The 12,450-nt window shown below is 33.2% G+C and overlaps 1 protein-coding gene across 1 annotated transcript; it reads right to left on the bottom strand.

The window, feature by feature from the left end:
* Positions 1-10,105: 10,105 nt before the first annotated feature.
* On the bottom strand, positions 10,106-12,305 carry LOC143594187 (large ribosomal subunit protein eL13z-like). Its single transcript, XM_077073565.1, has 5 exons — positions 12,241-12,305; positions 11,761-11,876; positions 11,553-11,683; positions 11,290-11,448; positions 10,106-10,476 (listed from the first exon to the last, which is right to left on the bottom strand). The coding sequence occupies exons 2-5, from the start codon at positions 11,867-11,869 to the stop codon at positions 10,255-10,257; spliced, it is 621 nt and encodes a 206-aa protein (XP_076929680.1). The 5' UTR covers positions 11,870-11,876; positions 12,241-12,305; the 3' UTR covers positions 10,106-10,254.
* Between the last annotated feature and the right edge of the window lie 145 nt (positions 12,306-12,450).

Raw genomic sequence — 12,450 nt, 5'->3', positions numbered from 1 at the left:
AATTTGAATTCTATATGTACCTACACTTTCACAGTACCCCCCCCTACACAAAACTGTATGTTTCTAATTTTGCTAGGTACTATATGAAAAATCCATAATATACAACGTAATTTTGAAAAAATTATGTGCTTTATAAATAAAATCTAAAAACAAATAAACAGGTTACACAATCATAAATTCAAAAAAAATTACTTTATTTGCAAAACTTTAATGAGAAAAATTAAATAGTATTAGACATCTTAAGAGTATTGATTATGCAAGAAAAAATAACCACTGAATACATTAATGTTTGCTTTAATGTGGTCAACACCACAAAAGACATGCATGTCCTTTTTAATTAAAAATATGTCATAAATATGTATCTTTATTTACGATAATGTCATTTCTATTGTTGACCATTGATTAAACACAATCAATGGTCTAGATTCATTTTTTGTACTTCTCGTTATAATATCACTTCTCGCATGATCCATCCCCTATATACATGTATCTATAATATATATAAACGAAGATACTAAAATCCTACGTGTCGCGATGTGGTCGTTCCCCCTTCTATGAAAGCCACCAGATTGCTTAATTTTTAAATGGTGAGCTCTCATTAATTTAACCCGGTTTCAACCCGTTTAAGCATTAAAGTTCGCGGGTCATGGGTCTTGTGATGGGTTTGGATCGAGTCAAAGATTATATCCTCTCAAACTGACTAACTCTTCCATTCCAAACCCTACATATCTCTTCTCACAAATCTAACTTGGAATTGTAGTTCATTCCAAAAACCCTAACTGGAACTTGAAATCTGCCTCACGATTTGAAGGTTATGTTTTTGAAGCAAATCTCGAGGTCTCGCTGTTATCGCTAGCTAGGGATTGCAGGTAATTTAGGGTTTTTGTTTACAAATAAGATGAGAGGTGCTAAACCATCAATTCAATTTAGGGTTTTTGTTTACAAATAAGATGAGAGGTGCTAAACCATCAATTCAATTCATCTTTATCAATTATTCATTTACAATCGTTAATTTCCGGTATGCCATATCTGAAAGTTAATAATTTTGATCTTTTTTGTCTTAATGGTTTTGAATCTTAATACTAATTAAGTAAGATTAAAATTTTTGATGTTGGTATCTTTTTGTGTAAAAAAAGATCTGCATTTTTAAACTGAAGGGTAGGATTGATTCGGGTTTTTTGATTGCGTATAAAAGGGAGTCTTCGGTTCCCACTTCCAACTAAGGTTAATTTTTTTGGTTGAAAGCTTTTATGGATCGGCTTCTTGTTATGATGGTCTTTTCTATGAGCGGCATCTAAGATTTGGAGTATATTTTAATTCATTGTAATTTTGCTAGAAATAGATTGGGCATGTTCAAGTTTCATGCAAATTGGTTGCTGCTTCTATCTTAAGTCTTAAAAGATTATTTGGATTTCCATTTCTTGGTTACGGGGAATGATAAGAAACAAAGGATTATTTGCAGGATTTTCTTTGTGCCGCTGTGCCTGTGGAGTATTTGGCGGGCTCGAAACTATAAGGTGTTCAACAACAAAAAGGTTTGCATCAGAAGAACCATTATCATCTGGTTCGGCTTCGTATTTGAATGGATTTATTGTTTTTAGTAAATGTTAAATTATCATAAAAGTAATAATGCTTTGATCTTGATTTTGTTGCAGTAACTATAAGCAGCTGGAAAGAAGAGAGGGAAAATGCTTCTGTTGCAAACAAACTATATATAGACTTCAACCTAAGACATTAATATAAATATATAAATATCAAATGTATGAACACAATTCGCCACGTCACAGTTTACATATAATAACGGGTATTTCAAGTAAGCTGTTTTTCCTTCAATTTATTAATATTAACCAAAATTAAATTATGTTTAATATTTTAATTAATATACATGAATGGTTGCAGGTTATTCAAGTCCTCATGTCTGTGTGAAGGATTAAAGCTTGATTAGGTAGTTTCGTTACTTATTCATATTGCACACCGACTGCTTACAAAAATGCTTCTTAAGCTTAGTTGTTGTTCATGCTTTAACAGATTTTGTCACTGTCTTTTTTTAGGTGTTTGATTTTGTCGTTGTGTCGTGGAGATTCATAATCACTGTTACTTCGGGACACTACACTGATATAAAGGCAATGTTTTTAGCCATCGTGTTTATGATATTTGTTGTTGATGGCTAATTGAGAGGGCATATATGGAATTTTGAAAGTAAGTTTGCTATGTACAGTTCTACAAATTGAAGGATTTAAGAATCATTGTATAATCTGTATCGTGTAGAGCATACGGACGTGGTGACTGTGATCCAGAATGTAGGATCAAAACTACACACAACCTGGTCCTTGCATTTCCTAAACCTTGAAAAGAACAGTTTCATAGGTTCGTCTTCTTTTTGGACGGAAGCAAGATATGGTGAAAACATCATCATTGCCAATCTTGACACTGGTAACATGCTAATGGTTAATTTTGAGTGTTGTATTTCGATTTTATAAATCATTTTTAAGGTGTTTGGCCCGAATCGAAAAGCTTCACATGGTGATGGTTATGGGCCCATTCTGTCTAGGTGGAAGGGTGGATGTAAGAATGGAACCTTAGTTCCTTGCAACAAGTAAGAATTGATATTATTTTTTTTGATATTGTTTGTTTTTAGTAAATAAACTATATGACTAAATGATTACTCATCTTTCAATCTATTTATGTGCAGCAATTGCTCAATCATATGATGCAATGGCATTGGGTCATCAGCAATTAAGGTGAGCTTAAAACCACTTTTTTAATAAGTTTTTATAAATGGGCCTGTAAACGAACCGAACAGGGAGGGATGTTCCTTTCATCATTTGGTTGTATTTGTGCAAGTGTTCTTACAGTTGTAGTCCTACTGATCTTGTAAAAGTCCGCCTACAAGCTGAAGAAAACCTGCCAGCTGGCGCGCTGAGGCGTTGCACTGGAGCATTAAACGCTTATTGGGCACTTTGCTAACGATGATTCACAGCTGCTGGAAATACATGTCAACTTTATGAGCACGGTCAAATACGTTACGACATACTGTTGATAATTGATATCCAGGCTCCCGCAGACGCCAAATGCACGGGAACTGTGTATATGCAACTACAATTAAGATGAAACAATATGGAATGAGTTTGTTTTTTTAGTGATTTCTCGGCCCGCTATCGTCATATTTGACATTTACAAACTAAAAAAATTCTGTTAAATATATAGCAAATGGGCCCATTAACATTTATAATTTTTTTAATATACTATTATGACATTAGACATATATTAAACTACTTGTATACAGTATAATACATCTTTTGGTCTATGGTTGTTACTCTGAATAAATTTAGTATCTTTTGATTTATTATTGTTGTCTTAGTGTGACAGTTCTTGTATATGTAAATATGTATGCCCGTTTGATTTATAAAAATTGACACGTCCTCTATTGATGTTATGTTTTACTTGTTGGACATCAATATTTTTGCTTTTAGTGTAGAATGACACGAACATACATTTTGCATGAAATTGAAAAAACATATCTTTAACCGAAAAATCCAATGCATAATCGAAAAATAAAAAAATAACCGACGGTACGGTTTTATGTTTTTGTAAAAACTGAATTTTCGCTTCCATGTTAGTTTTGCATGTAACAAAAAGATTTAAGCCCAAATTCATTATTTTGGGCCAACCTATTTTGTAGCCAAAAAATTTCAATCCCCAATGGTAAAACTGAAAAAACCAAACTGAACTAAAGAAGAATGAAATTGTAATAATTTGTTTTTTTTTATAATTCTTTTCATATAGTTTTTGCCAAAAGAAGACGGGACCCTGAACAATAATGAAATTGTGTTTACTGTACCAACGGGTGAAGAAATAACTAGCCGAAAGCAGCTAGAACAGTACCTGAAAGCTCACTTGGGTGGGCCCAAGTTGTCAGAATTTGATTGGGGAAATGGTGAAACACCGAGGTGGTCAACAAGAATCAGAGCGAAAGTAAAGTCAAGCCGCCAAATGTAGAAACCGAGCCCGTTGAGTACTTAATTTTGGTAATTGTATGTTTTGTAGAGATGATGACATGTATTATGTAACAAGCTATCTGTTTTGTTGTATTGTGATGAGAATTAAATTGAGCCGGGGGTCTCACTGGTGGAAGCAGGCTTTTAGATCAATTTTCAGTCACAAATGTTCATCTTTATATCTTTCATTTTTCCTTATTGCCATTAGAGTGATCTCGCCTGTTAGCATAACAATATATCATCATGACATTGCAGATGCTATAAGGTAAGGTTAGATTTATTTATTTATTTGAAATTGAATTGGCAATGACTTCAAGGTTAGTTTTACATCTTATATTCGTTTATAAATTTAATTTTAGTTTTCATGGCATATACTAGGTATAGTAGCTTTGCAACAAATGCTAAAGGTTATGTGAAAATAGAATTTTGAAAGCGTATATGGATATTACAGATAGTATTATATGTGGCCAGACAGAAGTAGATAGATATATGGTAGTAAGCAATTTCGTCTTGACTTTCTTCCACATCCACAACAACAATCAAATGCCATCTTCATTGGAGGTGAGTACTTCAATCACAGATCTGTTGCAAATCTAACACCATTATCTATGCATGTTAGATTTTACAATCCCAATTTCAATATTCCCCGAGCCAAGTTAACTTTGTTCTCTTTGACAAGTCAACCTCAACTTTATTTGTGGCCATAGTAACTTAAAAAAAAATAACCTAAGTTTTACTCTAATTATTATGATTTTATAAGATGAATTGAATTTGTGTAATTTGTTTCCTATTCTGTGGCCAGCAAGCAATTAGGTGTTTTCGGCTAAAAGTTTCCAACTTCGCTTGAATTATGGTGTGAAAACTCTTTTGCCACCTTTACAATTTCAAGAAAATATGGGAGCTTAGTCCTAGAGGCAAAAGGTTGAGCTAAAAATTAAGATTCTTTATTCTTGTAATCTTTTTATCTATTTTGAGTAACTTGGCTGAAAAGTGACTATTAGATTGTTAAACAGGCGGAAAGTGGCCAAAAAGAAAATCATGCCATTGAAGATGGTTGCAAGAATGCTCAAGAAAATAAGCAGATTAATGAGTTGCATCGTCAGGCCACCATGGGTCTATTCTAAGATAACAGGTGCTGCAAAGAAGCGGGTATGCTTTTAGATCAGGCAATTTGTAGCTGGACGACGTTGACTGGAGAGATAATGGCACTGTTACTGAAGTCAAAGATCAAGGGAGATGCAGTTTGTTGTTATTATTCAGATTTTCATTCTTATTTATATTTAATTAAATTTAATTTATAGTTTTGAAAAAGTATATCATGATTAATAGATACTAGCAACATATTATACAGACTGATGCTCATCTGTGTACAGCTGTGTAGTAGCAATATACAACAGTGTAACTTTGTAATCAATTCTAACTTCGCATTCAACTATGTAATCGATTCTAACTTTGTAATCGTAGTGAGTTTTTTTCGGTTATAGTGGCGTTATGATAATTGAATTAATATGGTTCAAATAATATAAATTTGCACGTTTTCAGGCCACATTATAATGTGAACTTGCTGTTCGGTTAACCAGGTTTGGTTCACGGGTCACAGTTCAATAGCTTGCGGGTCACAAGTTGGTCATTTTAGTTCCTTCTATTGAGTGACTAAATAAAGTACAGTAGGTAGAGGGGTTTGACCAATTCTTGGGATGGCGCACGTTGGAAGAAAGAGTCGTTATTTGTTACGGCTTCTTTAGTTACACTTAGGTCCTGTTCGTTTCAAGGATTTGGAAGGAATTCTAAGGAATAGGATTTTAAATCCCATGAATTGATATGTTCGTTTCATTAAATGAAAGAATGGGAATGGAAACTAAATCCCATCAAATCCCACATTTCATGGGATTTCAAAATCCCACCTATTTTAAAGGATTGTTATGGAAAATAAAAACCCCTTCAAAAAAATTAATAAAAAAATCATAACTCAAAATATAAATCAAAAACGAAAAATGTAAAAAAACTAAAACGTTTTCTTCGTTGTCCTCGTTCTTCAAAAAAAAATAAAAATAAAAAACCCGAGAATGAAGAAGATTCCAATTCCAATACATATTAACCAACCAAACACATGAAAGGGATTCTCAAACATTCCAATTCCAATTCCAATTCCAATTCCAATTCCAAATCCTTTAAAAAAAGTCTGTTAAACGAACGGGCCCTTAGTATTTTGTTATTATTTTCCATGTTCTGGTTTTGTATGGCTATATAGATAAGCCTTTCAAGTTCACAATATAAAACAGAAAGCTTTTCTTCGTTCTCTGTATGCTTTTATCTTTCACTATTAACAAATCTATTTATATCACATACATACATGAGTGTGTTTTGAGTGTATTTAGGGGCTGGACCAACACTTGCAGAGTATTCGCGTCAGTGGTTAAACATTGTCCATTGACCCGTCACTTTTCGTCTTATCAGACAACCATGGTGGAACCATAATCGACTAGGGAACAACTTTGGCATACCTTTCTGAAGATGCTCATTGCTCTTAAACCGTTTGTGGATGTTGTTAAGTTACATTGGTCAAAGTTAAAGTTTCATGAGATTGTCTTATTTATGTGTTATTAGTTTTGGTATACAAAATCCCTTCGTGTTTTTGGATTTCGACAAATGTTCAAACCGCAACCTTGGTGTGACTTTTGTTTTTGCAGTTCTCACAATCAGTTTCACACAAAGCAAGATAAGTGTTATGTAATTACCTCAAGGTTTTAATTTCATTCCCGTTAATTCCTAGCTATAAATATGATCAGCTAATAAGACAATTGGTGAGTGGTGACTATGTAAATAGTAACAAAACCTCTTTGAATGGCTTGCCACGGACTGGTTTGAATGACCACTACTAAAACTGTTGGCGATTGTTTGAATAATCATATGATGGTTACAAATGAGATATTAGTTGCTAACTTAGGCCATCTTCCTTTACATCTTTAACGTAAATGTGTAATCACTTTCATAGGTCCCTGCATGTTTCTTGGTTTCTCATAATATCTTCGCAGAAGCAATCAAACTTAAACATTCAGATAGTCCTCTGTTTAAGATCATATAATTTGATTATTTGTATTAGATTAATTTATTAGACTATTAATTGCATGATTAGTTCTCATATATATGGTGGGGGTTAACCATATAATTTAATTATTGAAAAAACTATTGTTTGCGTCCCTGTGGTTTTAGGGCGGAGACACAATGAGTCCCCGAAAATTTTTTTTAACTGGTTGAGTTCCCGTGGTTTCAGAAACAAACAATTTGAGTCCATGTGGTTTCAGAAACAAACAATTTGAGTCCCTGTGGTTTCAGTAAAATGAACAAATGTTTTCATTTAAACAAAAAAAAAACAGACTAATATGCTATGTTTTAAATCTAAGCAAACTTTTGTACAAAAAATTAAATAAAACTGACCCAAATTAAATTAAAGTATTAAATCTAAACAAGATTCTGTTGAAAAATAAAAAATATCATTAGCAAAACCAAATAAGAAAATTATTAAAAACAAAACCCTAAGAAAACCCGCGTAACACGCGGGCTAAAAGTTAGTATATATATATGATTGAGTTATTCTACAAAGGCCAATAAAAATAAAAAGTGTGAGAAGCCATAGTTAATTGACATGTGTCAATTAGGAACCAAAGGTAAAAGGGTATAAAAGTAATAGTACATATTTTTTCTCTACACATGTAAGTCGCATGTCAATTCCCCTATCATTTTAAAACGTCCATAACTTATTCATATGATATTAGTTTTTAAAACAAAAATCATCATAATAACAAGCGTTTTTTTTATTTTAATATGAGTATGACTTTGTTATATAAAAAAAAAAAAACAATTTACGTCATTGTGTCTTTTCGTCATTGTGTCTTTCTGTTTGTCATTGTGTTTTTTTCGTCATTGTGTCTTTCAAATCATCATTGTGTTTCTTTAAATGCTAATAATACGGTTGTATAATAATAATACGTAAATATAATGATAAAATAATAACAAATTATCTAATACATAAAACAGAATGATGAATACAAGTTACACAATTATATGAAACGTAAAACACAATGATGAATACATATAGCACAATGACCTGAAACGTAAAACACAATGGTGAATACATATAACACAATGACCTGAAACGTAAAACACAATGGAAACTACATATTACGCAATGACATGAACGTAATACACAATGACTAAAACACAATGATAAGTAGAAAGACAAATGATGAGCACAATGACACACAAAAAGACACAATGACGTAATCTTTAGGAATGAAATGAATTATTACTTTATTTAGTATCCAAAAAAATTGTATGAATGAAATAAAAATAATAAAAAACACTCCTATCTCAAAATAATTTTTCACCAAAAAAAAAAAAGAAACTACAACATCGACGGTGGTGGTGTTAACTCTGGCGATGAAAATGGTGGTGGCAGTGGCGACGGTGGTGGTAGGGGTGGCGGTGTCAAGCAGTAGTAACATTGGTAGTGATGGAGATGGTAGGGTGGCGATGATGGTCAGGTCAGGTGGCGGTGGTGACAATGTTTGCGGTGGTTACAGCGACGATAGTGGCGACATCGGTGGGGGTGGTTACGCTGGTGGTAAGGTGGTGATGGCAACGAGCGCGGTCAGGTGTTGGTGGTGGCGACGGTAGTGGTGGTTGTTGTTGTTAGGTGGTGGTGGTGTTGAAAAAGTAGGGTGAATGAGAAATTGAATGAAAAAAAAAGAGGGGGGGGGGAAGGAATGGTTTTGATAGAATGATATTCCATGTGTAATGAATGATTCCATTCCATTGAGCAACCAAACACCACTTTTTTCTTTCCAACGCAATGAATCATTTCATTCCCCTTATCATTACTGCATACCAAACGCTACCCTATTCTCTTTACCAATGCTTGATTATGGATGTAAACAAGTTGAGCCGAACTCAAACTCAGCTTTGATTTTACAATAGCTCAGTATCAACTAATTAATATGTATACATTTTTAACTATTTTGAAAATATCTTAAACAAACCTGAGCTCTACTCAAACCTGGGTACATTAGGGCTGTCACTTGTACCCGAAACCCAGCCCGAGAAAACCCATATCCAAACTTAAACAAACCTGACAAGAAAACTCAAACCCGAGAAAGACTAACCCGAACCAAAGTAATTCAGGTTGGTTCTCGGGTTTGTTTTATAGATTTCTGGTCAACCCGAATAAGCTTTAAGTTTTAAAACCAAATATATTTTTATGTATCATAGGCGGTCTTAGCCACTAAAGTCAGTTTATTGTTGATTTATGTTTTCCGTTTATTACTAATACCGCAAGGGAACAACCAAATCATGCTTGATTGAAGACAATTATGGTTTATTAGGTTGCATTGGTTTATTATTTGCTTATATCGATTTGTTTACTTTACAAGGAAAGAACGTGTTATTTTAATTTTAGCATTATAGTTTTTTCTACGATACTTGAAATCAGAGTAAGTAACCCAACCCAAATTACCCGAACCCGAAAACCTGCAAGAGATTTAGGTTGGGTTTTGTGTCGAGATTTATAATTTTGAAATCAAAATAACATGACCCGAAAAACAAACCTAAAAAACACCCCTATGTAGCATCTTAAATAAGAGAAAACTCGGCTCAAGCTCGATTGTGTAGTGTGACTTCAAAAATAAAAAACAGAGAGCCGTTACAAAAAAAAAAACTAAAAGTGTTGCATCTTTAAACTGCACAAGGATTTTACGCTCGACTTGTTTCAAGTTTTTTCATAAATCCGATCTCATAGCTCATGAACGGCCGGTTGTGTTACACCACCCCATGTTCTCAATTACTTACGCCCAAACATGTGTAGAAGAATGCTGTGTGTTTTGGCATTGAAACTGATGCTTATTACTTGTCAGACGTTATATTTCAGTATCAGTATACAATTAAACCAGTTTTAGTACATCAAATATTTAAAAAGCATCAGCAAACCTACATTAACTTAAGCCACCATAATACCTAGGATTCAAGCTTTACACAATGTTTGTGCAGCCCTACAACAAACTCCAAATTTAATACTAAAAACACTTCAAATGAAAACCAAAAATATGATTTGACAGTCAGAATAACACGTGTTTGATAATCAACATCGGAAGCCAAAACATAACGAAAACAAAGACATACGACCAACAAAAGTCTACATTTGAAACAAAACAATATCCAAAACTGGTTTAGCATATGATTAATCATTACCTTAAAGGTCATTCTACTTCTTCTCTTCCTTCTCTGCCTCAGCAGCCCTCTTGAGTCTCGCACCCAAATGTCTTTCGTTTGTCCTCTCGAGACGAATCTTTGAGTACGCGTTAAACGCTTTCATTTCATTTGTCACCTTCACCAACTCAACAGCTGGCTTCTCCCTAACAATAGGGAGCACTGGACCTTGAACCTTGGTGGCGGTTGCAAGCTCCTCAGGAGTCGAATCACCAGCCTGATTTAATAACAATCAAGTCTCAAATTAGGCCAAAAGAATATTAAGAACCAACGGTCGCAAATTCAAGGCACAAAGTCACTCCTGTTTTTTCTAGATAAAAAGACTTTGAATTTCATTATCGTTCCATTAAATTTCATATTTTTTATAATGAATTACCTAAATAGAATAATTACAAAACATAGTCCTTACTTAGTTACTTTTTTAACAATTACCTCTTACTTCAAGTCAAAAATCAAATAAATGAATAATCAGTATCAAACTTTTATATTTGTTCCTTTCAAGCCAGTGATTTTTAAAAATAATTTACGAAAAAATAAAGCATTGTAACAATACTCAAGTTGAGTCATTTTGTAAAAAGAAGATAAATATCGAAAACAACTAACGTACTATAAATGTTTTCTAACAAAACTACAAAAGTCCCTCGACAACCTTTTACATATTAAAGTGATGGTACATCTTAAATTTGAACCAAATTTAAAAAACTTTTTTGAAAAGAATTTGTAACCAATACAAACAGTTGTTTTGCTTATGCGTTTTACTTGATCTTGTGTGGCTTACATTTTTTTCCATAGCTGTTTTTTAAAGCAACTTGGATTTACCAGTTCGAAGTTGTTTTAAAAAAATTCACAACTATGTTCAAATTATACATGTAGAGAAACTTTAATGTGCAAAAAGCTTTTTTAAACAACTTTTTGGTGAAATTGAGAAAAAAACGCATGTTTGTTTATTATTGTATTAGCCATTAGAAAAAAGTTATGCTACATAGAAATTAAAATAACACAAAATACAAAATGAAATATGTGAGTATACCTTCATCTTCCTTGCTCTTCTTGGGAAAACAACCAATTTATTCTTGAATGTTTTCAACCTCAAAACATTAGCCTGAAGACCTTCCAATGAGCGGTTTCTGCGTCGATGATCAACAGCAATGCCAATAGTTGGAGCAAGCTTCTTTGGGATACCTGCAGCCTGATTTAAAAACAAATAAACAATTAGAATTTTAAAAATATATATATTCACAAAAATAAAACCAAACAATTCCATATTAAATGCAAAAGATGTACTAAACTAACCTTCAATTCCTCTAGAGAAAACCCGCGACCCTCCCTAAGTTTCATGTTGTATTTCAAAGTTTGACCGTGAACCTGCGGACGGAGTTTACCCGCAGGCCTCGGAAAAACCTTAACAGCCTTTGCTTGTCTGGCTGAAATTTAATTCACCAATGGTCAAAGTTTAAGTGTGACATAAATAATGATTAATTGGATGTTATTCACCACTGACCATTTCTTCTCCGGGTTTTTCGAGCGGGTTGGTTGAACCATGTTTTGACATAGTTCTGCCAATGCTTTTTGAAGTGACCGTTTGGGATAACGTTGTTATGCTTAACCATGGTTTCTCTGCAAAATATAAATTAAATGAAGCATAGTTTTTTTTAAATTGTTCTAATCTCCAGTAATTACATAGCTTGGCAATTTAAAATATAACATAAATGAGGACATAAGTAATTCTAGCTTCATAATTTCCACAAAATATTCAAAATTTTCAACTTAAAATCAAAGTAAAAATATATAATAAAATACATATTACATAGCATAAATTGCAATTGAACCCAGAAAACAAATTAATCTGAGCAAGGTAAAAATGCCACGTAAGCCCTAATTCAAAGTTACACTTAAAAATCACTAAGATTAGCATACGGCGATCGAAAAAGCAAAATGTACAAGTGTTGTCAAGCATATGAAGATGTAGGTTGAAGAATACCTGAGTTAGAGAGACAAAGGAAGGGAGAGATGGCAAATGGCGGCTACGTTAGGCAGGCAGATGATGAAGACGGAGGGAGGAGTATTAAAAGGATGGGTTAAATTAAAACCAAGACCTAGATTATTGGGTTCTGATTGATTAGCCACCCAAGCCCATTTGTAAGGCCCACTTTTAATAATAATAATAATAATAATAATAATAATAATAATA

Source organism: Bidens hawaiensis, unplaced genomic scaffold (assembly GCF_021521415.1).
Source record: "Bidens hawaiensis isolate Kalapana, Puna unplaced genomic scaffold, B.hawaiensis_p1.1 tig00001692_1, whole genome shotgun sequence".
In the NCBI taxonomy this organism is placed as follows: domain Eukaryota; kingdom Viridiplantae; phylum Streptophyta; class Magnoliopsida; order Asterales; family Asteraceae; genus Bidens; species Bidens hawaiensis.
This window is presented reverse-complemented; position numbering and strand designations above follow the sequence as displayed.

Excerpts from the sequence above, each read along its gene's own strand:
- LOC143594187 (XM_077073565.1), bottom strand. The coding sequence starts at position 11,869 with ATGGTTAAGCATAACAACGTTATCCCAAACGGTCACTTCAAAAAGCAT. Across the intron at positions 11,684-11,760 it reads AAAAACCCGGAGAAGAAATG|CCAGACAAGCAAAGGCTGTT; the intron begins GTCAGTGGTGAA and ends ATTAAATTTCAG. Across the intron at positions 11,449-11,552 it reads TTTCTCTAGAGGAATTGAAG|GCTGCAGGTATCCCAAAGAA; the intron begins GTTAGTTTAGTA and ends TTTTTAAATCAG.